Source organism: Gallus gallus, chromosome 8 (genome assembly GCF_016699485.2).
Source record: "Gallus gallus isolate bGalGal1 chromosome 8, bGalGal1.mat.broiler.GRCg7b, whole genome shotgun sequence".
Taxonomy (NCBI): domain Eukaryota; kingdom Metazoa; phylum Chordata; class Aves; order Galliformes; family Phasianidae; genus Gallus; species Gallus gallus.
The window spans coordinates 19132698-19159137 of record NC_052539.1 but is presented as its reverse complement, the minus strand read 5'-3'; the positions used below and the strand labels follow the sequence as shown (position 1 = coordinate 19159137).

The 26440-nt window shown below is 38.6% G+C and overlaps 1 protein-coding gene across 2 annotated transcripts in view; it reads left to right on the top strand.

The window, feature by feature from the left end:
* Window positions 1–26440, top strand: part of ST6GALNAC3 (ST6 N-acetylgalactosaminide alpha-2,6-sialyltransferase 3) — a 200670-nt gene that overhangs the window by 108520 nt on the left and 65710 nt on the right. For both annotated transcript variants that reach the window (XM_025153111.3, XM_040705346.2), the window contains exon 3: window positions 19236–19645. In XM_025153111.3, coding sequence (XP_025008879.2) covers window positions 19236–19645 — 410 coding nt within the window. The remainder of the gene's footprint in view (window positions 1–19235; window positions 19646–26440) is intronic.

The following is a 26440-nucleotide window of genomic DNA, read 5'->3' as shown; positions in this document are numbered from 1 at the left end:
AGGAATAAGCAAACAGAATAGTACTCAAAAGGTGGAGTCTTAGAGGAAATCTCAACATCACTGTCCAGAATAGAATTACCTTGTGCTATTACATTTATTATTTATAAGGGTAAAGTCAAAGCACAATAAAAGAGGTCTTAGGAAAATGGCCCTTGCATCCCAGTGGCAGCCTGGAAAGCAGACCAGTTTCTCAATCTCTGAAGTCTGTAGTCCTTCTGTGCTCATGTCCCTGTTGCTGCAGAGCCTCTCCTCTGCGCAACTGTATGCCAGTGCTTCTGTTTCCAGAGGGCTCTGTGCATCATTTGCTTCCATATGGGAAACAGAGTAGACAGACTGGTCTCTGCCAAAGTTCAGTACTTACACTGATTTGCATGTATTCAAGCCAGCCTGCAGTTCACTGAGCAAGTTCAGCTGAGAGAGGGATGTGGAAATCTATTGCAGTAGAATCTCTAGAAGTGCATTTCCACTAGTGACGGGTTTTCTTTGTTGGCAAACTGAGTGTCTCTGATTCACAATACCACTCTGTTCCAGCAGGCATCCCAGGTTAAACCCAGCACGCCCGTGTTTTATCAATGGTTGTTGCCATTGAAACATCTTTCTTTGTTTTTTGTTTGTGGTTTTTTTTTCAAGTGAAACACTGACTTGGTTAGTATGTAAGCTTACAAGAGCTTGGAATCAAGCAGCACATGAAAAGCAGATTCGGTCTGTGTTTTGTAGGTCTGTCGGGTCAGTCACGTAGCAATGTTTTTTAAAGAATTCAAAGTTTTTTTTTGTGAATAAATTATCAAATGTATTCACCATGAACTAGCATTCTTTCACCATAGGACATGCATGCTGCCTCCACCGCAAACAAGCGTATGTTTGCTATCACTGCAGAATCCCACCAAGGACATGTAGAGTAACACGGGCTCAGGCTGTGTGTTCTGAAGCTTTCTGCAGAAAGGCCCTTCCAGACTTCATCGCCCTTGAGCAATTTGCAATGTCTGTTCCATTTTCCAGTGATAGCTCTATATGAAGGATAACACTGACAATATGGCAAAGATTTTGGAAAAGCAGAAGTGAAGAGCTGATCAGAAGTGTAAAAACACGCATCCTCAGACTGCTTTTAAAAACATTTCTCTTTGCAAAGAGAGAAATACTTGAAAATGCATTTAACGCAGTCAGTGTAGACATTGCTATTCCAGACTGTGATCTGTACATTAGGCAGTTTTTGAAGAATAACTCGTACAATATATTATTTATTTAGGCAACCTTGAAAGCAGAGTCTAATTGCTTATCATTTTACAGAGCTTACACTATACCAGAATTTGATCTGCTTACTCATGATGAGTGGTACTTCATTCCACAATTACTCCCATTCTTTCCACTGAAGAAGGAAAAAAGGATAGCAAGCCTGGAGCTATCATAACCTAAGAAGACATACAGCTTTTGCTCAAAGACAGCTTTGTCATCTGTTGTAGAAAAGCGGGAGTTTGTTAGAAACATTTCAGGTAGCAGCAGCATAAAAAATGTTGACTGCAGCTCTTCTGTTGTGGCTGCCCCACTGCCTGTTTCACTGATGAGTACCTGGATATCTACCTTTCCACGTGTTGCAGAGAGCGGTGCTGAGCCAGTAGCAGTTGCTGCTTCTCTGCACAGAATATCACCTGCTTCCTTTGGTGGTTTCCAGGAAGGCTGAGATGTGAAGTGCTGTATGCATATCAGCTGACTAAAACTCATTGAATCATAGCAAATAGGATAAGAAAGTTATCTAATTCGTCCGTGTGCCCCCAGCAAGATTGTTTATTACTGTGTTTTAGTGCATCACTTGCTAGAAAGTAGCTTAAGGTCTAACCCAAATCTTGCTTTCTACCACCCTCCTCATGTAGAACAGGCAGGGAGAATCCTTTGCAGCATGTTTTACACATTTGGAAATGCTTATCGCATCTCCTTTTTCTCTTCTCTGCGCTAACCCAGTTCTCCCATTGCTGGTCAAGTTTTCTAGGCCAGGGATTTTTCTTTTTGCTTTTTCTGGCCTTTCAGGAGCTGATCCAAATCTCTGCTGAAGTCAAATGGGCAGACTGAACTAACCGTCACAGCTGCTGAATAGACAGAAAAGATCATTTCATAACCCCTTGCGTATGCCTAAGAACTATATTTGCCTTTTTCATTATGAAAACTGTAGTGACGACTTTGTTGCCACCGAGCGCACGTTTACGACTGACACTGTAAAAAGTTAATACATCAATTAAATTAGCTAAGTGTTCATATTGCTGTCATCTGGCCAGCAGAACAGAGATTTTTTTTTAATTTTTTTTTTTAAATAAAAACCCATAGAAACCAAAGGTCATGAACAGAATAAGATTATAATGTCATAATCTCATTATTTCAATGGTGGTAGTGGAGGGGTGAGACTAAAAAGGGGACATAATGGAATCAAGAACAGACCAAAACCGATATTTGCTACAAAGCAAATGCAAAAGGAGGAAATTAGAGGAGAGACATGCCTGATTTGAACATCAAAACAGTGAAAATAGCATTTCAATTCTATTTTTATTTCAAAACACATCTGAGAAGAAAGAAAAAAAATGTAGATAGAGACAAAGAGAGACTTCTGAGTGCTTTTCTTTTCAGAATTTGTCCTAGCGAGAGATGAATGGCAGGGGATTTTATGCCCCAAACAGCGCTTGTAAGTGCTTTTGCTTTTTCAATACCATCCTTAGACTGAGAAAGTGAGACGAAGGAACAGACAAGGTGCCCTGACACATCACTTCTAAGTGATTTCTGTCCCAAAAGTATTCAGAAGGCTGTTAGAAGTTTTCTTTTTTTCCTTGGGTGTTTATTTTGTTCTGTGACTTGGCAGAAATGAAGTGGGAAGATGAAGGGAAACTGGCGAATTTTTATTTCCCAAGGTCAGGAGAAAAAAAGTCCGATTTTCTCCTCTTTTTTGGGGGGAGGGGGGGGAGGATTTGACAGATTTGCAGAATGGCTTCTTTTGAGCAGCTAAGGAAACAGCAGCATGGAGTTGTTTTCCTTACGTTTTGTAACATTAGTAACAGTGAAAAGGGGGTGGGCTTTTCAGCATAGAGCAAAGTGCAGTAAGTTTGTGATTGAAGTAAAAATAATCCAACACTGTATGAAGAGGAAAAGCTGACAGCTATTTTGCAGCCTCAGAATCTTAAACATGGCATCACCCAGAAAGCACAGTGTAGAAGGAATATCCTCCAAGCGAGCTGAGCTCCCACTGAAGATAACTGCAAACAGGAACTCTACAGCCCTGGAAAACGTGTTTCTTCATCTACTTCTTTAAGAGGGGTCGTTTGCTCTGTTCTGGAAGGTGACCTGACCTTCCACTTCCTCCAAAGCGCAAAGACTGTAATTACACAATGCAATAACCCCGTAGAAATGCTTTTTCAAAACAACAAATCATTACTTCATGCGTATGGAAAAAAACTACATATAATTGCCAGCCTTCTGTTTCAAGTTCAAGCAATGAAATCTTGGCATCCGTATGAAATAAGTGCACTGCGTTTATACTCCTGGCTAACTCACCACAAGTCTTCAAACATTAAGTTGCTGTAGGGCTGTTCCAATTTCCAGGTAAAGCTGGAGCATTCTTTATCTGCAGCCGGGATTACAAGAAGTTGGTTTTCCATTTGAGGCAACTGAAGACTTAGTTCTGCATTTCTGACCATTTTGCAAGAATGCGAAGTCCCCATGTTTGGACTCTGAATCCCTCGGTATCATAGCTAATGAGTCATCACTGGAGAAACACAGAATACTTGGTGGTGAGAAAAACAATCAGTCTGTTCTAAGGTGAGAATAGTTTAAATAAGGAAATAAAGAAATGTCACCTGATGGTGCAGATGTACAAAAGTGTTCTGTTGAGGAGTCCGTGTGGACTGTGTTGGAGTCCACATTAAAAATGCAGCAACCTGAATTTCAGTCTTGACATGCTTACAAATATAAACAGGTATAAACATGTTGTCCCTTGACACCAAGGTCAAAAGTTGTGTCATTCATTAGATGATGCAGTGAAAAATCTACTTTGAATCATGAACTCATCCATATAGCTTGGAAATGCCCATGGAGCTCAAATTTGTGTTCTCAAATTTTGTATCAGCAAGTCCACTCTTTTGGTATATTTCAGCTGTTGCTTTTTGGACAGTGCTGATACAAATCTGCACCCAAATCAGAGGCTCAGAACAGCCATAATCTGTTAAAAAAACCAACAATGAAAACAAACAAAAATGCCTGTAACCTTCCAAAGAAAACAATGGCAGATGACATCAAAATTAAACTGAAAAAATTAAAAATAAAGAAATCCCTCTGTTCAGACAGTTTTTGTTTAAGAATTCTAAAGATTCTGAGGAAAATAAACTGTCTCAGAATCACAGGGAAGTTTTTCTTGAGTTGACTAGTAATGTGATGGGAAGGGAGAAACGAGAGCTACAGGTCTGTGACAGACCATCTCTCGTGTCATCTGCCAGATTCAGGTGCTTTTTTGGGTTTTGTTTTCAAGTCTTGTTATTGGATGCTAATGGATTAGAGATGTGAGATCGGTGCCATAAGAGGATTTTAGCCTGGGTGGTATGTGGAACTTAAAATACCCAAATTAATGTTTTAATCTGGAATGGAAGGCACCTTGCAGGTCTGGGGCTGAATGTGTGCTAAGTAGTGTGGTTTGTTAGAGTCTGCAATTTTGGATTAGTTATTACCTATTTTTTTTTCCAGATGTGGCCCTAGATTTATAAATGTTTGTGATGGGGTGAGGCAGTGCTCGTGAGATTGTGGAGGTATCTCCAAAGCTCATCTTGACATTCAATTGTAAACCCAAAAGTCACCCAACTCTTGCCCTTTGAGATCTATATTCCTTCTCTTTTGAACAAAACAAACAAGGGAATTGGCTGCTCACAAAGAGCCTGGAGTTTTCAGCTATTATTCTCACGTTCGCATCCTGAATGCAAGCAAAGAGCAATTATTTGTGGAATAGTGTTAAATACCCAACTGCAGTTCTATTTGCAAGGGTGATAGGAAGGGTAGCTGTCTTTGTTTGGAATGGCATGCTGCAGAAAATTATTGTTATGCTTTTTGTGTTTCTTGTTGAGTGGTTCCTGTTCCAAAGCCTGTTGTTAATCCTAGTGGGGTAGGAAATTCTAAGTCACATTATCTCATGCATAAAGGCAGACAATATAAAAGGCAGGAGTCATTAGAGGAAAGGATTTTTCATTGTAGTTTTGAAACTTAATTTCTTTTCCCTGTCTTCACTCGTTTACCTCTGTAAAATATTGATATGGATTATAATTTCTGACAGTGATGTTGATTGTAGCATGTAAGTAATATCCAACAGCTGAAACAGATGGTGTAATATTGTGATGGGGCCTATCACATAGTGACAAGGTTGAAAGGTGTAGCTGAAAGAATATATAATTTGGTAGAAATGAGAATCTTGAGTCTGAAAGCTCCAAAAAATTTTAAAAAAGATCAGATCTGAACAGAAACTTCACAGCATCATCCCACTTCTGAATTTCAAGTGGGGGAGGCTGAGCAGCAGTGTGTGATCACAGCAGCATGGATAGAGAGCAATGTAGCAGCAGTACCAAGCAACAACATGGGTTTTAACCGTGCCAGAAGATGGTTGTGTCTCATGTTGTGTCACGGCAGCTCCTGTCTTGCCTATTTTGGAGTGCTTTCCATCTCTGTCATTAGCGGTGACTGCCATCAGACACCCGTGGTTTCACCGTTACAGCTGATTGATCATACGTGAGAGGCAGAGAAACAGCCTCACAAACCTTTGACCATTGTCCTGAAATAAATATGTTCTAGACGCTTCATCTGACTCTTGTCAAGGTTTGTGGAATCATGGGCTGGGGGGTTACTCATTCTGTTAGAAAACTTTCAGAGCATTTCAAATCTGGGAAGACTTTTAGTGCATGTCTATGTTTTGGTTTTATGTTTTCGCATAAACCTTTGTTCCCAAATAGTTTTTCTTCCCCCATTACCCCCCCCAAAGTTCTTCCAGGTAATGGTGGTGCTCAAAATAACTCTGTGCTGCTTGAGACCAAATCACTTTTGGCAGCAAAATAAAAGACACTAACTGTTTTATTTCAATAATTAAGTGGGAATTAAATGAATAATTCTGGAAAATAATTTAATTAGCAGATGGACAGGAGTCTGGAGTTCATTTGTTAGGTGTATTGGTTATCTCCACAGTTAATCACATTTTGATTTGAAATGTCTCTAAGTGGAAGTAAACAGCAATGTGTTTAATAGTTACTATATCAGGATAGTCCAAATAGCGTTTAATCCACTCCACGACAAATGATTCGTGGGTAAAAGGGTGTCCTGGGAACATCAAGACCCAGCAAGATAACAGCCATGCTCCTTACATCTAACTTACTAATCAACAGGTAAGAAGCAGTGTTGGCTTGTATCTGGTCAGCTATCCATGAGCAGCAGCCAGATGCTTTGCCCTTGCCAAATGTACTTTGAATAAGAATGGAACCATGCTACTTGTTTTGCCCATTAGATAGCATTATCTCTGTGGAATGCCAATTCATATCTCCTTGTGCTGTGTGTGGTGCTCACATATGGGATTTTAATAACCTTCATGCTGCGCTATGAATTCATAAACAGGGCTGATGGAGGAAAAGCACCACAGGACTTTATTTTTTCATTATTACTCTTTTGAAAAACAGGGTCTGCAGAATTTTCGCAGGGATTGTGCGATAGAACAGGCGATGTTTTTGCTACTAAAGTGAGGTTATTCCAATGGGAGGGGATAAGTACAGTATTTGCTTGTGATATAATTCTTCACAATTGATTTTCATCATCCTACATTTCATAGCTGCAATAAGTCTGCTGTATTATAGTTGCAGCTTTGCCAGTATGATTGTATGGGAGTTTTTCCCATTTTTCTAGAATGCAATGGGCATTTGATTTCTTGCAACGTACTTCTCCTCCTTCCCCTCTGTCAGCCTGTATCTTACAATTCTACCATCCTCCAGCTGCAAAGCTACAGCTTACTGCTCATTGATCACTGGCACTCGACAGCACTTTTGGCTTCTGTTTTGGAAACGATTTATCCAATCTGGATTTTTTTTTTCTTTTTTCCTTTTTCCTTCTTACCCCTCACCCAACCTCAGAGTACACTGAGCTACCACTTCTGTACCTCAGCCCTGTTCCAATAGTAGGGGTTGCACCACTGCTAGAAAAGCTGGAAGCAATAACAAAGCTTTTGTCTCCAGGTATGAAGTGATTTGTATCACCTTATATTCATTGCTAACAGGACTTAGCAAGATCTATGAGGAGGACTCAAAATTTAGTTTCTACAAGTATCCATGGAGTAATGAACCTACCTATGCTCTTTGAACAACCCAAGTTAGCAGAGCTGGGAGCCATTTTATTCATGCCAGGAAGGAAACTGCATCATGTTGCCCACCCGTACATTGTGCTCCACTGGCTGGAGTGTATTTGTTACGATCTTTGATCAGTCTGGATTCCAACATTGTAAGCATGCCTAATAATATTTTATTAGGAACAAGATTTATTACATTTAGGCTCTGTGCAGAATCATGATATGATATGCAGACCAAATCTTATCATCCTATTTTCAGATTAGGAATATTTCTCCTGCAACATTTTATATGTAATTGTGTGTGTGAGGGGCAGTAGAAGCAATTAAGGACAGGTAACAAAGAAGATAATTGTTTTTGCTAATTATATTTTATTGTTACCCCCTCAATGGTGAATAGTTCTCACTATTATAAACATCTTCATTTTCATAGAAATTCACACAGCTTCCACTTGATTCTTAAAGTGGTAGAATTACAGAATTATTGAAAAAAAAAAAGGGTGGGGGGTGGAAAGGACCTCTGCAGTTCACCATGTCCAACGTGGTGACTAACACTGAGGTTAGGTCAGACTTTTACCTTAGCAGGTTTTAGAAATCTCTAGAGATGGAAATTCCACAGTCCTCCTGAGCATCTGCTCGAAAGTTTGTTCTGTATTATGAAGATATATTCCCTAAAAAATGGATCTTGCCTGAAATGCATAGCCCACCTGTATTCCCTCCTCATCTCATCTCCCTTAGTCCTTTTAGCAGTAATACTGTGCACATCTGAGACCACATGTATTGGACTAGGTGAACACACACACTTTTTCCTTCATATTGCATCTGTAACTCTACGGTGATGTGACTCATAGTGAAGAGATGCCAAAATGCTTTTGCATTTGCTTTGAAAATATTTTCTAATAATGAACTTAATACATCATTAAACCCTCCACAAACACCTCTGTCACTGCTTTTAGTTTTGTTTGTATATGTGTGAATCTACACATATATAAACACACCTTTTTATTAAAAAAAAAACAAACAAAAGAGACAAGAGAACATAAGACTAACATAACTTAAGAAAAAGGTCTGCTGATATGTAATGTTTATGGAAATAAAGAATTGTTATTTGTATGCAAGCAAAGGTTGATTTCCATGCTTTTTGCTCAATGCCAACTGTGATTTATAAGAGTATTTATTTTGGATGATTATTTTACAATTGCTTGATGACTTTCACAGAATGGATTTTTTTACTTAGCCATATAGTACAGTTCCCCAAACATTCTTTGAGAATGTAAAGTGGACCTTGGCATCTCTGGATCCTAGCGTGCTGTTGTGAGCTGCTGCTAGCTTGAAGTATAGCGGAGCCTGTAGTGAAGAGCAACATTATTCTCTAGGGGGAGAGAAAGGAAGGCATGTCCTGTTTTCTGTAGAAGGTATTTGTCAGTCTTCCCCTTGCCATCTAGAATGCAAAGGCCTCATTTGACTTGTATGCATATATCATTATTCTCATGGTGCCAATGAGCCAAACTGGTCAGCACGTGGATACTATCAGGGAGCACTAACTTTTCCTTGTTATTATTGTCTCTAAGAATCTTCCTAGTCAACACTACTAGTTCTTGCTGTACCAGTTAGAGCTACAGAGCAGCTGGTGAGTGTTGACATTGACTCCTAAAGTTGCTTTTCAAGTTGTCAAACAATAAATATTCTGCTGTGGTTACAGTCCTTGCAAGGTTTAGGAATCAGAAGCTTCCTTAAGGTCAGTGGATTTTTTTAAAAAGACAACAAACCAACACCCAAACTTTGTGCATTCAGAGTTAAGTTGGAACATAGGATCTGTCTTAACCCATGTGATACCAAGAGCAGGAAGATAATATGACTTCCATCTCAGGAATGAACACTGAGGCAAAATAAGCCTGTCCTGTAGAGAACGTTTGTATGGGTACCTGCATACAAAGAAGGAAGGCTGTCATCTGGCTTTGTGAACAGATAGTTTATATTGGAGAACACCATTAGTCCTTTTCACAGGTGGAAGCAGAACCTTATCTGAGAGGCTTCTGCTGCTGCCCAGGATAAAGAGTAGTGCTGTGTTCTTTGTAATGGCACAGGGTATGCTTTTCTGAGGTTTTTCTTTGTGGTCCTATGCATAAATTTATTCCTCAGGGTGGAGAAATTCTTGTTAATCCATCCACTCTTGTATGGATTCTCACCCCAGGCTAGATATATCGTATAAGAAGTTTCCCTGCTGTTCCTCTGTTTAGAAACAAAAATCTTTTACACCTAGGAACTGAGAGCCCAAATTTATGATTCCAAAATTCAGACATTAGGTGATATAATGGCTCCAGTGGTGTCAGTGGGAGTTTTTGCTTTTGGCTGCAATGGAGGCTATGAATGAGCCATAGATTTTTCTTGAAGCCAGCACATGGCTACATGACAGTAGTAATGAGTAATTTTGTCCTTAAGACATATGAAGGACTAGAAATTAATTTAAATTTAAATTAGAAAAAACCTTGAAGTTATGGGTAGGAGAGTTATAAAATTTAGACTACCCATTTTGGTGATAATGTTGTTTAATTCTAGCAGCTATATCATTGGAAGGCCAGGCGGTATAGCGAAGAAAAGATTGATTGGGTTATTATTTTCATTTGTTAGTTAGCTTTTATCTTGCAATTGCTCATAGCATACTTTACTTCATAACTTACCACCTCATTTGTGTTTGTGCTATTCAGCACTTTCAGGCCTTGCTTCTCCAAGCTCCATGATGAGGCAGTAATCTACACAAGGCCCTGGTGACTGCAGCATGCTGTGTTGGATGTCACTGTGTTCAGGGCCCTTTCTTTAGTGAAGTCTTTCAAAGTGAGGTAGTTGGTATGGAATGTGGTCATAGCAGAAACTACGCTGCTGAGCTCCATGAGAAGAAGGACCAATAAAGAATGATTTCTGAATTATTTACAAGTCAATTAACCCAGTAGTTCCCAACTGAGAGTGCTTACAAAGTTATTGTGGATAATTTTAGGACATCATATCAACTAGTGCCTGCAATGAAATCTGCACTGATTAAAATCTGGTTAGTGGACATATGCACTGGGTGTAAAAGCAATCAGAAGAGAATATATATGTGACAGATTTTCCATTTGAAACTGACCTTTAGCATCACAGTTCTTAAATTTGCAGCTATGCTCCCACAGTTTCCATTAATGATTTATAAGACTTTAAAATACATCTTCCTAATTATTTAACCAGAGTCCTCCTGTCCAGTATAAATTTCTGCCCTAATGCAGGATGCTATAGTGTTTCAGAGTTCAGATGGGTGAAAAAATGGTAATTTAAGTTTATATCTTTCTGCAACTAAAGTGATTTAAAGATCTTAAAAACTATTTAAAAGAATTTAATTTTGGGGCAAAAGCTGACAATCATAATGCTGTAGAGCAAATACTCCCAATATGCCAACGAGGGGAAAATAAATGAAACTGGCCAGGAGCAAGCATGTCTTTTCTTTTAGATAAGGCATCCTGCAATTAAAAACACTGGACTCAGCTTCTTAAGGCTTATTTTGTCAAATGAAAAATGCAACTGGTTTTAATGCTATTGTAATAAACCTTATTGTTATTCCTGGCATGGATTTCTTTTTTTTTTAATTTCAGAAAAATGGATAATTAGCATTTTAGCTTATCACTTTTCCTCCATGCATACAAATAATTTGATAGATAGACCACCAGGAGAGACAAAATTAAATAATAGGTCTAGACAGCATGGAACTAAAGTAAATTAGAGGTTAGGCTTCCGCTCTCTTCGATGGATTTTCATTTACAAAAAAAAGGAATCCAAGCTAGTTTTTCTGACAGTTTTTCTGCTTACTTCGATGTCATTTCCCCAAATAAATTGACCTATTGACCTGAAGTAAGATGTGCACTTCTTGTTAGAAGTCTCATAATTTATTTGGGTATAAATTTTTCAAATGTACTGAGACTGGAGGCCTAACAGTCAGTTCTGCATCTGTAATTCAGCCAAATAAGTTCCTAGATAATGGCCTATGATTAATGGTGAGTGCTGATGGAAGGAGGCTATTAGAGAAAGCAAATTTGGAACAAATGTGCTATGTACATTATATACTTTACCGCCATCTGTGGGTATTTATAATAAATACAAATTAAAGTTAGTGGTTATAGAGTACTTATGTATCCTTTGCTCACCAATATCTTACATATGTGACAGAGAATTCCTTAGGCACAGTCTTATATTGAGCAAAATCAGAATGAAGAATTCTCAGGATTTTGCACAGATATTTAGTATTATACGCAAAGAAAAAAACAGCCCTTGTGGAGAGAGTCCTTTTGGCCTTGATTGCTTTCAAGGTCGTCATTCTGTAGTCCACTCTACAAGGAAGGATTGCATTTCATATGGATTATGTGTTCCCTGCACTCTACTGCCATGCACAGAACTGGATGTACTAACTGTTGTCCTTTGTACTGCAATTCATTTCTGTTCAGCTAAGAGTATGTTCCTCACTTTTATGTCTCCTTGTGGTGTAAATGACATTTTATCTCCTTGTTTATTTTGTTTTGTTTGTGGAGTAAATATGTCCGTATAGAGAAGAAACAAATTCTTATCTTCCTTATTGCTACATACAATTTCCACGAAAGATATACAATATAAATGGAGAATTGCCGAAGGTAAAAGTAAACCTAAAAACTACAGTTCTGATAACTTGCAGGAAGCAAGTATTCTTTGAACATACTGCTGCAAATACAGCTTTATGATGGAGTGGCAAAAATGCCATAGCTAAACTTGCTGGTTGTATTTGGAGTTGCTTATGAAGTTCATTGGATGGTTCTCGGTTTAAATAATATGTTTCCAGTAATGTTTTCCATGCACAAAATTTGAGAGTCATGAAGTGCTAACGAGAGCAAGTGAGCAACGTGGCGGGTGTTAAGATAAATGACTTATTGGATTCAGCATTCAGCAAACAGCACTCGGTTGGAAGAATTCCCGGCTTTTGAACTATTACAAAGCCATGGCAGTTCAAAGGCTGTGTATTTGCAAATGAGTGATAGATGGAGTGTGACAAACAATATGGTTATTTATGGTCATCAGCTAGACCACTGGAATGAAATTAGGGGTACTCTGGAACTGGTGTAGTTTGTTTTTCCTGGATAATATTTGAGAAACTGGTCTTCTATTTTTTTCTTTTTCCCCATAGGATGTTTTTGAGAGTGAATGTTATTTCAGTGCCTATCTTGTAAAATCAGTGCGTAGACTGTGCAGAAAGGAGTTTGCCTCCCCTTTACAATAAGGCATTCAATCTTCAGTTCTTTGACATGAATATTTCCGTATGTTCTTGGGTGTATTTATATTTCTGCTGTGATATTTTGTATACCAAAGAAGACTTTGCTGCTGTTCTTCTCCCCTGACTCAGAGATGTTAATTAGGTGGACCTGGGACTGTAGACATGTATGCGTCTACTGATGTCAGGGTTTCTGATCAACTACAAGCTGTAGTACTGTGTGCTGGAGCGATTCTCTCTGTTTTCATTTGTTTTCTGCCTGGGCAGTTGCAGTTTAAGGGAAGAAAGCTATTCTCTCCGCCTAATGCTGAGCTGTTTAGTTGACACATCTGTTAAAGCTTCCTTTGCAAAAGTTAACAAATATCTTCAGGTGTTTTTGAATCTTCTCTTGTGCTGGTTTTCATTCCCAAACATCATGGGCTGTCTCTCTGGTAATAGAAATGTTATTTTATTTTTCCCAAATCCTCTATGTCCAAACACGTCTCTTTTTCAAAAGCTAACTTACATTGTACTTTTCCATAGTCTGTTGCACTTCCATATATTCTTTTTTTCCTCTTCTCTTTTGCTATCCCAGTTCTGTTTATTTCCTTCCCCTTATCAGTGTATTCATTTCTGTTAATGAGAGCACATTCTCACTACCATTGTACACGTGGAGAGGAGTTTACCAACCACCCGAGAAACAAACTGAACTGCAGCTTCTGTTCTACCAGCCAGCACCTGTGGGACCAGTCCTTACACATCCTTCAGGCAATGCCTTAGGGCAAAACTTTCTTCACCTGCCACTCTCTCAGTGCCTCAAATCCCAGATCTCCTGGCCATCAACCTTTGCTGGGTCTGTTCCTTGTACTTGGAACACTGAATTTGGAAGATTCCTTCTGCCATTAACCCTCTGTGTAGAGACACAACACATTCTGCTGTTCTTTAATTACTCTGCCAGATCTCTATTTTTCAGTCTTTACTTGACGACAATTGAGCTATTGGGACTTTTTTTCTCACATATATTTTAAGTGTTTATTTTTTCTATTCTCAGATACACAAGATGTACTTGGTTCTTGCCTTGTTTCAAAGCTACCTCTATTCTTCGCAATAGCAGCAGCAAAATCAATGACATTCTGATGAGCGTTTGCTCTGCTATGCATTGAAAAAGGTACTAGCTGGTATGGAGCTGTCTTCAAAGTGAGAAAGATGACACTGCATCACTTTGCACCATGTTTCACGTTTGAAAGATTTGGGGTTTTTTTTTTTCATTCTGTGGGAAAGGAAGCTGAGATGTTTCAAAAATATATTTGCTGAAGGGAAGTTTAGATGGTGCTGCAGGCTGCAAGTTTCAAGCTCTGCCCCAGGTCCAAGCATCCTTTCCTTTTCTGTCTCTTTACCGCTGACATCAGGAATGCACAGGATACCTGCTAAAGAAAAGGACTGATACCAAACCTTTCAGAGAGGTGCAACATGAGCTGCAAGTCAAACGACTGGGTCAGTGCATATAGAAAGCATTTCAGTGACATTCAGTTATTCTGTCTCTTACTACCAGATCAGTCTCATTATGTGTTCCCTTCCAATTCATTCAATTTAAATAAAAACTTCCTGCTAGCACTTATGTACGTATCAGTGACAGTCATCTAAATAAAATAGACCAGGCACTTCAATCTCAGTCTTCTGAAGGGGCAAATCATATTCTATTTATTTGGAAATGGAATGTGTGTTGACATAGGGCTTATTTCAAAATAATGTCAAAATGTTAAAATCTTTATGAAATCTTAGCATTAAATTTTATGAAGACGGATGTTTGCTGGGATATGGTGCCAGGGGCTAAGACCAGAAGTAAGAGCTGAAGGTGGCAAAAAAATTTCTACCAGGAGGAAAAAGGGAACAGTCACAAACTTAGGGTAATCAGACCCGTGGATTTTTTTTAATCAGTTCTGGTTTTATTGCTTAATGTTGTGCGTATAATATGGTTTATATAGAGTGTTTTTGAGTGCTCTATTAAACTGATAACTCTTGCCGGATGGCCATACAAAAAAATATATTATCTTTTTTTTTCTTTAAATGTGTTAAATTTTTTATTCAGAGAAACCTGGCAAGTCCTTCCATCAGTCAGAGGTCTGAAGAAAGGGAGTAAGTGTTGCTAAAGGCAGCTTGGTTAATCGTTACTGAAACACAGGAAAAATTAAAATACATTTTTGACTGTAAAGTAGAGGAAAGTAATAAAAAACAATGCCAGACGGTTAATGCCTCTCCCATATCTTTCATTTGAAAGACCTCAGAAGAACATCAAGAAGAATAAAGGCAAAATCTATTCCCCACTGGCATCATTATAAATGTTGTATCCTCTAAAACTCTAAAGACATCCAAGAAGAGTAGGAGAATAAATGGCATTGAAATAAAGAAAGTCTCTCTGGAGCTTTGTTCAATCGGCTTTGTTAGAATTCACTCAAATAGGATGATTACAAGAAAAGATCTCATTTGTTTCAACATTAAAGGAGCAAATTAATATGTGGCAAGCTGCTAATAATTGCCTCATTATGTAGTGAATGGGCATTGCGTCCAATTTATAAAATTACTATCATATTGTTAAAGTAACAATTGGGAAAGTTTAATCTGAATTTCCCGACTATCTGTATGATTAATTGTGGGATTCGCAGAATGAAGTGGGGTTGGTGCGTTGGAGTGAGCTCTGCAGCGCACCACGAGCCTTCCGCTCTAAGAACTCCCAGGAGAAATTGAGCTTCTCATTAGCGTAAATTACATCTGCTTAGGTCCTGGCAAACTGAATCTGGCAATCTTGGCTGGGAAGGCAGCTTGGCCTGGGAATGGCCCATCAAGACGTTGTGTTGTTGCGCTCCAGCGACTTCCAGAAATCAGGAGCGTTGTGCTGAAGTTTTGCAAAGTTATTAAGAAGTCCCGGCCTGCATCACGTTACCTTGGTCTTCAGCAGCCATCCTCTGGCTGGAGACTTAGGAAATGATGGTGGGGGGGGGGGCATTTCAAATTGGAGAGCAACAGAACTTCCAAATATCAAAATCCTCTGTGGAAAAGCATCGTGTTTTGTGACTTTCTTCTAGTTAGATTTGCTTGTGACCTTTTCTAATTCTGTCTGTTTTTGTTATTTAATGATTTGACCTTTGATTCTGTGAAGCCACTTCAGAGCTAAATGCAAAGATTTAATAACTAGAACTGTTTGATAAGTGACCTTTATTGCACAGCTATTTCTCTTTGCTAGAGAAGCAGCACTGTTTTGCAAGTCCTAACTCACAGTTTTAATTATCTTTTCTATTGTCTGTAAGCTTGCACAGGAAATGGAAAGGTCAGACATTTCATTTTCTTTACTGATTAAAATATAAGTGCTTCTCAACAGTTACAATGTATCACTCAGGGAAAAGATGGAATAATTTGTCAGAATCTTGCCCGGCTGCTCTGCTGAGGAGCTCTGTGTCCTCCTGGTCAGCAACAAAATGAATAATATTCGAGGAGCAAAAAGCAGCTCTTCAAAGATAATAGGTCAGACCCCATGGTGTCTGGAGGTGAAATATCTGTCTAAATGCATAAAAAGAGAAGAAAAGTTCTCTGTTTTTTTGTTTTTTTTTTTTTTCCTTTGGCTGATATATCTGCAATACAAGTGGATGAAAATCTCGTAGAAGGTAGAAGTAAGCCTTTAATTGGTGATGGTCTAAAGAGCACAAATAGCAGCAGTGCAGGTCTCCATATTCCCTTGTTCGTCTGCTGCTGGCCGCTCTCTGCAGATGGGAGGGCTGCCTGCACTCCCTGCAGCCTATTTTTGCCTTCTCTTATAAGGTTGCAGACGAGTGAGCATTTAATTGCTATCCTGGAGTTTGTGATATGGATATCTCTAAACAGTTACTGACAATTGCAGAATAGTTCAGCAACAATGCATGTTTTCTCTAACTCTCCAGTTCTTCGTGTCTCTGAATTCTGGTTTCTTTGCGTAAGAAATGGCTCTCGTATGTCTGTTCATCCTTAGTGCAAATAAGTCATCAAGTTAAATAGAAAAGTGACAGTTTCTCATACAGATTAGGGCTTTAATGAACAACTTCACAACCAAAAATCTATGTATGGGAAAAGGATGTGAAGGGTTTAGGGAGCTCAGTTTTTTGGGGTGATGAGGGACAGCAGGAGATTACTCCAGCTCCTCAGGAGTCATCTGGGAGCCATCAACAGTGTCCCAGTTTGGTAAGAGAAATAGCAACCACAGCTGCCCCGGTAATTCCTTGGTTTGGCCCCTCTGGGCACCCAAATCCCTGTGCCTGAACAGCTCCTGTAGGAGCCACCTGGCAGAGGAGTTAGATTTGAGCATCTTCTGAGTCTGAAAGTGATGGGACACCCATAGCTGAGGTGTGGTGCCATAGCAAACAGGACGCCGAGCTAAATGAGGAAAATTAGAAAGCTGTTGTGTAGGGATTATAGAAACTGCCCCTCTTATCTGTAACAGTTATAAACCAAGACCACAAGCAGCAAGGCTGTCTCTATATGGGGGTTCAGCAAATGAATATTGATGTGTGGTTTTGCACATACTGCAGAATGTGATGCAAAAAGATACTGAGTTCAGTGGATGGTGCTGGAATCAGTTGAATGTTTGTCGTGGGTGTCAGTCTTTTAACTCTCTACAGGATCTCTGTTAGCAAATGTGCATAATTGGGGCATCTGAAATTTCTCTATGTTGTAAAAATATCTGTTCTGAGATAGGGCTGGGAGGGGTTAAGCCTCCACCTCTACTGAAGTAGAGCAGATTATATGTTGACCTAGTGCAGGCATTCAATATTATGAAAGCACTTTACAAATTGGAACAAGATAAATGAATCACAACAAAAGAGCTCGAAAACTGGGGGACACAATTGCAGGAGTGAGTGTACTCAGTTTATTCGAGCAGAACAGTTTCACTCAGTGAATAGAAAATGCTCAATGCATTTCTAACTAAGGTCAGAAAATCAAACAATTCCAAATTTAAGAGAGCAGCTCTATTTTAATGGAGAAGGAAAAATATTCTGAAAAAAACATCAACATTGAGACAAATTTAAATGGGACCAAATTCTTGACCAAATTGGTTTTTCCTATCTGGCAGTTTCATATTCAGTATTTGTTAGCTTGAAAGTTCACCCTGAAAGCTATAAATTAATCTACTGGGACTTGAACAGTTCACTTCATGTTAGGATGTGAGTTATGCTCATGGATTTGTTTAGGTCACACAGCCATGTCCTCATAATGTATCTTAGAGAGAATTTCTGTAACTAAGCAGTAAACAGAAAGACTGTTGTGTTCAGCTGTATCTCCTGGGATTTCATCTCTGCTGTCAGACAGCCAAGCAGGACAGCTCTCTGAAACTACAACAGCTATAAAAAATACATGGTGTTCTGTAAAGGAAATGCCATCAGTGCTGTTGCATACAGTCACACATCTTTAACTCCTGAAGAAACGATGAAAGAATGTTTTCAGGTACCACTCACATAGAGAAATCAAATCAAACACAGCAGAAGTCAAAATGCTGCAGTTGTGATATCTATTGCAGAAATTTTGAAGGACACACAAGTACAATAATTGTCACCCAAACATTTGATATTTTTGCAATTACAATTTGGCTATTATAATCTTGAAGTGTTTATCTCCTGTCCTTATATTATGCACCATTATCAAATTAATTTGATCTAAGTGACAAGGTCCTAAGATTATTGTGGTCAAATGTAGCCAGGATGTGATCCACATCAGGTAAGAGAAGTGTGATTTTGAAGAGAAATAACCACAAGACTACCTAAAAAAGCATCTAGATAAACATTAGACTTTAATAAAATGTAACTTAAACGTAAGGCATCCCTTGTTAATCCTCTGATGTAAAAGAACCGAAGAGCATATATACAATTTATATTCAGACAAATGAAATATTGTCTGGGTCCCTATATTTCTTTAAGGAGATAACTACTCCTGTTTTCAATTCATATGGGAGAAATAGTACCACACTCAATAGTACCATGCACTCAGGAAATACTCTTTGACTTCACTTTGCCCAGGATTAAGTTCCTGGGACACATGTCACCACTCCATCTGCCTCTCATTTTTTGTGAGTTGTAACCATTCCCTGGAGTGAACACCACATTCCTCTATCTACATCCTCTTTCCAGCTGCAGGGTTTTAGCGCTATCAGGTTGGTTGTTAGAAGTACACTTCATGTTTGACTTGTGTATCAAATTTGGGAACTATTCCTTCAGACACATAACCAAAATCAGTGTATAGTTAAATTTCCAGCATTACTTTTTCTGTACATTTTTCCTGTTGCAGACACCTTCTCAAAAAAGGCCTTGATCTAAATTATTCTCTGTTGCTGCTTTCTTTTATCATTTTCTAGGGGAAAGAGTAACATCCAGAGAGAAAAAGAAATGAGCATTTTTCTAGTTGACTTCAGTAGGTGAACAAAGGAGAAGATTACAGGCACTGAAAAGGGTTGCTTTTAGAACTGTGTAGCAGTAGGTTTTTCCATCAGCTCAACCACAAGGGGATTGATTTTTTTGTTTTATAAAGAGAAGTATCGCTGTCAGATTTTTGGATTGTCCTTGTCTTTCTGTTAACTGAATTCTCAGTCTTCATGCTTTGCAGAGAAGAATCTGCCATATACTTTTATTTTCTCTCTTCCAGCCTCTACAACTGGACTGTGACCTCTGTGCCATTGTTTCCAATTCAGGACAGATGGTAGGCCAGAAGGTGGGAGCTGAGATAGACAAGTCCTCCTGCATATGGAGAATGAACAATGCACCCACAAAGGGCTATGAGGAGGATGTTGGGAAGAGGACGACCATCAGAGTGGTCTCTCACACAAGCGTGCCTCTCCTACTCAAGAATCCCGAGTACTTTTTCAAAGAAACCAACAGCACTCTTTATGTGATCTGGGGACCTTTTCGAAACATGAGGAAGGATGGAAATGGCATTGTATACAACATGCTGAAGAAAGCTGTTGACAGCTACCCAACTGCCAAAATCTATGTGACAACGGAAAAGCGCATGAGTTACTGCGATGCAGTGTTTAAGAAGGAGACAGGAAAAGACCGGTAAGTTATACTTGTGAAGAGCAATTATAACATTTGACAAAAGACATGAGAGAAAACCATGCAGGATGCCAGCTACTAAATGAATCCCTAGATATGTTTTTAATGGATTGTTGTGTGGTTTTGACTGCTATAAGCACTTGATGAGGCAGCAGCTAGGCCCCATTTACCCCACCTACGCTACCTTCTGTTCTTTCCATTTCTGTTGGCTTGAGTCCCAAAAAATATTGGATCTCTTCCTGAAATGTTTTGAAAGCTGTGTGTTGTTTTCAGCTCAATTTACTATTGATTAAATCGATATTTTATTTGAAGGGGATAATTCTACACAAACAACATTTCCAAGTGCACAACCTCAGGATAACTGTATATTGTATTTTTGTCTCTGTTGATATTCTCTGTAGCTTTACTTCAAACACAAACCACAGGGTTGTGTGTTATTTGTGTTTCTTGGTGAAAATGGATTTGTTTTGGCATTGAAGGGGACCTCTGTGTTTTGGCATTGAGGCAACCTCTGCTACACACTTGCTAGGAAGGAGTTTCCAGACCACTGTTGTGCCTCAGTATTTATTTTTCAGTTTGCACATCATGATTTTGCAGTTGTGAAGCTACTCTGTAGCTACTCTGACCACATTATAAAAATGCAGATATTAACTAATAGTTTAACCTTATCCAAGCTTTTGACTTGGCTGTTGCTGTAGAAGAACTTGTTCTCTTGGACTCCCTTGATTCCCTTTGTTACTGAAGTGTCGAATCTTGGTTACACTCAGTTTTGCCTTTTTGAAAATGAAATGTGGGGCTTGTTCAGCATGTGCATATATGGCTGCTGCAATTCTGAAGTTGGATGGGGCTTCTGTACTCCATTAATGCGTCAAGCTTGTCATGGTTTCTTTAGTTTAAACTGAAGCTGATGAATGGAAGCTAACAGAAAATACACGGGATGCATTTCTCAAAAATGTCCTTTAATAATCTAAGCCATCCAATTTACCTATTAATCAAGCTAAAGATGACCGTGAGAACATTATTGCATTGGTAAACTTAAATTTGTTTATATTTATGACTCTTCCATGATAGTGGTTGTCAGGTCACAGTGACTTTACAATACCACATTAAAATCCTTACTGTGAGAGCAGCTCAGTGCAATGAATAGCCTATGGATAGCCTAATGGATAGTATATCCTATCAAAAAACATCATAATTCAATCTCAAAGTGTCTTAATCTCCAGCCGCTTCAACAAATTAATACATCACAAAGTTTTATTAGTTCCCTATTAACACAATACAAATTATCCTTTCCATGTCAAAGGCAGATTGAACTTCTGTTCTCTAAGAGCTTATGAACAAAGTTCTTAGGAATTCTGGTGTCAGTGGCCCAATGTCTTTCTCCTTTATCTACTACAACAACTAAAAGTTTCACACTGTGAGCAGGGACAAATTGTAAAGGGACTTCAAGATCCACATCATGTGTTTTACATAACTCACTCACTTTAACACTGTGAAGTAAGCCAATGCTTCTCACAGTGGCAATCAGATCACATCCTTGTATCTGCTGTAACTTTCTTTTTCAGTTCTGCTTATCCACATCAAATGCAAGTGGCATCATTTAATGCACTTGTCAGCTAGAAATGAGGGAAATGGTCAACATGTCACCAGCTCTCTACTCATCAGGGGGCCTCCATTTGGAAATCATTTTTAATTCACAGAACCCTTCTGCTTTCTCTAAGAAGGGTGATGAGTCTCTTAGAGGTATATGCCAGTTGTGGAAGCAGTAAAGACAGAGCACAAGAAATTTGGGAGTGATGAAAATAGTTTTGCACATTATGCCAGACTGTTAGGATGCTGAGACAGAATCAGGTTCCTCAGCCAAATATTCCTTCCATTCCTCAGAGAAACATCAACTCTTGCTTGCAGTATTAGTTAGAGCAGAGGTCTGCTTCAACATGTTCCCAGAAAAAATTCTGGAAGGATACCAAGTTCAACACATATTTTAAAATGTACCAAGTGGATTGTAATCACATCTCTTTTAGTTTAATCCTAAAGTACTGTCCTTATGTACAGTGTATTCTACTAAGGCATAGTAAAATTACAACAGATTGCTAGTCTGTCAAGCCTTTAATGAGTATTCTATTTCTGCTTTTTGGTATATTATCTTTTCAGGTAGTCAGTGATACTTTTAAGTAATTTCATCCTACTGGTGCTCAAGTTTCAAAGGATGATTTGAGAAGTGGCAGACAGATGTGTCCTGCAGTTGTTTCACCGCTGCAGTAAAGCTCTGGTCCTACATTCTCACTGGTGTGGGAGCTTCATCACTGAATTCAGTGGGCGCAGGCTCAAACCCCACAGCTTTGCTATTGGTACATAGTTTATTATCAGTTCATGGAGGAAATGAGGGTTGTCCCTAAAGAACTTTTAGCAGATAGGTTGGAAGCAGTTTTTTTTTAATTATTTCTATAACAGTATCCTGAAATATGAGTTATCAATGCTGGAGAATTAACCTTGTATGCAGTGTTGTGAATCTGGAGGACATACGTTTTTTCTGAGAGTCTTCATTAGTGAAGCATTTGAGTTCAATGCAGTGAATGCTCATCCACTTTGAATAATTGTTGTACATAAATAATATTCATTACCAGACGCTCTTGGGTTTTCATTAATGCATTTTACTTGGTGCTTCCCTAGAGGGAGCATAAACCTGGCAGCTTCTTCTTACACTTCACTAATGTTTGGTTATATTATATGTATCGAGTCAAGTGAAACGATGTAAAGAAACATTAGATAATCACTAAATGTGGCATCTTTGTATCTCCTTCAGTCCAGGTAAGTGGTTCTGAAGACACCTATAACTTTGCTACATGGTGGAGATATAAGGCAATATGATATCACAACATTTAATTGGTAATAACAGAGAAAACTGTAGTCTTCATTAAAGCAGCAGAGCTAATTCTGGTCTGATAAAGTGCACTGAACAGCCCTAAATAGGTTTTAATTAGCTGGCACCAAGGCTGCACCACCCTTAGGGAGGGTAAAATTAATGAAAACTAGCAGCACATAGATCAGCGCTACTGGATGTCATTGCCTTAGGTGAAGGTGATCAGGAAGAAGGGAGTGCCTTTTAAGGATCATTTAGAAAACAGACTGCGTTAAAAATGACTTTTCAATGCAATGATAAAATAAATCTTTGCTAATATTGCTGAGACACTCAAATGTCACTAGATTTCAGCCTATATTTGTGTTTGTTGTACAAGCACCTCAGGCTGACTGCTCGACCCTTGGGGCAGGTGGTGTGATCAGAGACTGCCTGGGGAGGGCGTTGAGCCCCAGCAGACAGCCACTAATGCATGTGCTAATACCACCTGATGCATTCACTTGGTTTCTGAGGTCTTCTTATATATAACTGCCTGAAAGGAACCTGATAGACTTTACTGGGGAGATACATTCTGATCCCAGAAAATTCCTGTTAAGAGACCTTGAGATGATGTTCAGAAAGCCAGCACTTTGGCTACAACTTTGACTACATGCAGTCTTAACTCTAACAATACCCACTCCATATTGAAACAATCCAGTTCAACTGGTTGCTTCCAGCTCAAAGGATTCCATGAATTCAACAACATTTTGTGGAGATTATTACCTATACAAGCACGCCCACAGGAGGTAGCTGTATTTCAATCAGATTGCTGTTTCTGAAGGACTTCTGTTAATATCCTGGACAATTCTGAAGACGTTAAATTGCTTTAGTGCTTCTTCTCCAGTTCTCAGTCTCCTCTGTGCCAGATGGTGCGATGTGTTGGGTTGTGACAAAGCTGGTTTATCATCTGAGGCAGAAAGATGGATCATTCTGATCACTGACTTCTACATAAAGATTCAAAACTTGGAGGTGTGCTCAACCTGCTATTTTACTCAGTTCTGCACACTAATTTTTTTCTAAATATGGCAATATGTGAGATCTATATTAAATCTCTGTCATTTTGAGGTAACAAATTATATTCATCTGAATTTCAGATTGACACTGTTAGGCAACTGCAGTCATCTCAGCTTCACCTCAGCTAATATGTGGTTTCTGATGTGTCTGACTGATCTACACAAAGCTGTAGTCTAGTAAAAATGTCTTGAATAAATGAAATTACATTCTCTGAGATACAGGTGGGTGCGAATTCTGTTGTTTGGGGAAGTTCTCTCAGAACGGAGGTGGTAAAGCTGTCAGTGGCACATGAGTTTTGTGCTGTATTTCTTGGCTTGAATAGAGTACTGCCATAACGTTATTATCTCTTTTGCACTTATCTTCATAGTCATACTAGTTTCCTTATCAGAGATAATAATTGCAGAAAGAACTTTTTTGTTGGGAAGTTGTGAACGTTGACAATGAATTTGGATCAGAGTTAGTTTTTGGGAGTTGGGCATACTCTCATCTGCACTTTATATTAACATGAATTGTCTAAAAACTGGGAGATGAGTAACCGTTCATTTTGCTTGGAAAGGAAAACAAGCAGAGTTAAGAAAGATTTACATGCTTAATTATAGAACTCTTGGAAGAAAATGATGGAAAAAGGATTCAGACTGACATAGGAAACATACAATGTGTGGTAAACATTTTAAGGATAAAAAGTCTAGTTTACATTTTCATGTAGTCTTTGTCATGTTGATGTATCCTCTGCTGTTGCAGTGATAAAGCAGAAAGTTCTCCATCACCTGTGAACAGTAGAGTAAGCCCCCAAGTTTGTGTTGGACCTGGTTGCCATTTTTCAAGTGCTTGACTACGGATCTTTCTCAAACCACTGCTTGGTATCTCCAGCCTTTCCTTTTACAAAGGAATTCCTTCAGAAAACATTAATGGATTTGTCTATCTTAATTCAAAGAGGGCTTAAATAGTTTCACTGTCAACTAAGACTGCTTTATTACCTGAAAAAAAAAGCAAAGATCTAAAGCATGAAACCTTAATGAAATAAATAGATTTTTCATTATAAAACACTTAAAATCTCAACCCCTACTGCTATTTGTGGTCAATTACCAGAGTGCTAACAACCGTTTGGGGGTTTACACATATCTCATTCACTCTTCCCTGCTAAAAAAACAGTTGTTCCCGAGTATCCTAGATTTATTCCCTGCAGCCTATTAGTATCTGCATTTATGTTTCTTTATGAAGATTTTCCTAATTAAGATGAACATTTTTCTCTATTAGGCAGATGGAACTCAATCAAAGTCTGTTTTTTATTAACATGGCAGTAAATGCTGTTCAAAGCTCGAGCACTTTTTACAAGAAATGCAGCTCCCACTACATTGCAGCAACTGAGTAGTAAAATAATGCATTATTAAAAAATTAGCAATATTATCTATTATTTTGTGGAAAAACTGTGGCTGCATAAGTGTGAATTTAGAGACCTATTGATGTTGGGATTGCTGATTTTGGCCGTGGAGGTACTTCTTTTTACATAATGACCTAAGTGAAAAAATACATGATCAGGATCTAATTTGTCTTAATTTATCGAATCTTCTTTGGGTGCCACTGAATGCTTTCTGCTCATGACCAGCTAGATACTAAATCTTCATACATAGTTTGATATTGTCCTAATTACATACACACATTTTTCATCCTGTCCTTTAAATGTTCTGCAGCTTTTATGGCCCTGATCACATTGTTTTATCTCTTATGAGCTATGCTCTGATTGCACATACAGATGAGGTCCGTCCCAGACTTTTCTCACATCCCGTGAATCCTTCTGAAGGATGAGGTGATCCAATGAGACATATGCTGGCAGTTCTGGTAGCACTGTGGATCTGCTGTTTGTGGTGCAAGGAATTTTGTGGCTGTAAAGGGAGAAGATTTGGAGGAAAAAGTTAAGAGGTGCAGATATTCAGTGAAGCCTTTGGTGTTCATAGAAGCTTTGCTTCCACTGCAGCATTTTTGATTTTTCAGATCACAGTGTTTAAAACAGACTTTGATTTTTCTAAAGGAGTTTAAATTTTTAAAGGACCAAAACCAATTAAAATCAAGAATTTAATCTGTTTTTTAAAGTCAACCTTTCTGCCAGTTGAAATAATTTTCTTTAAAAACAGTGATTACCACTGAAGTCTGTGCTTATTTCTGGTTGTCATTTAACAATGCTTTCCTAAGATGTATTAAATAGATTAGGAAATAAATGCAATATCACTATGGCTTTAGAGTGTTACCCATTGTTTACTGATTACTATGGGTTTTGTAATGGAAGCTCCCCAATGTGCACTGCTTCGTATTTACAGTGTTTAGCAAAATACCATGTTCTGCAATCAAACTACATGAGAGGTACTGAGAGACTGTGCTATGGAGTTGCTGCTTGACTGAGGGTAGCAACTTTCAGAGGCAAGCAATAAAACACTGCAGTAATTCGTTGGTTCATATAGGGAAGGCTTTCTGTACGTCTGTCTGCCTGCTAGCTAATAAAGTTTACAAGAACAGGCTTTCATAAGAAAAAGCTGTATGAGAATAAAAGTGACTCAAAACTAATTTCTCAGTGAGTCTCAGTGAAAGAGAACATGAGAAGGAGAAAATATTTTCTTCTCAAAGCTTGGAACAGACAGGCAACACAATAGAAGAAAAACTGGTTAAGAGTGGGAAGTGCTATTGGAATGATTAACCTTCAATGATGTAGAAGGATTGAGAAACAAGTATTCCAGTGAAAAATTAGTATGAACTCTGCAAGATCCCGTACTTACATGTGGGAGGAAAATGGTGTGAAAGTGGTGAAATTCAGTGTCTCATTAAGTTCATTTGCTAGTGATCTTGTCAGGCTGCAGTTTCAGAACGGTGAAACTGTTATGTATGGGCATTCG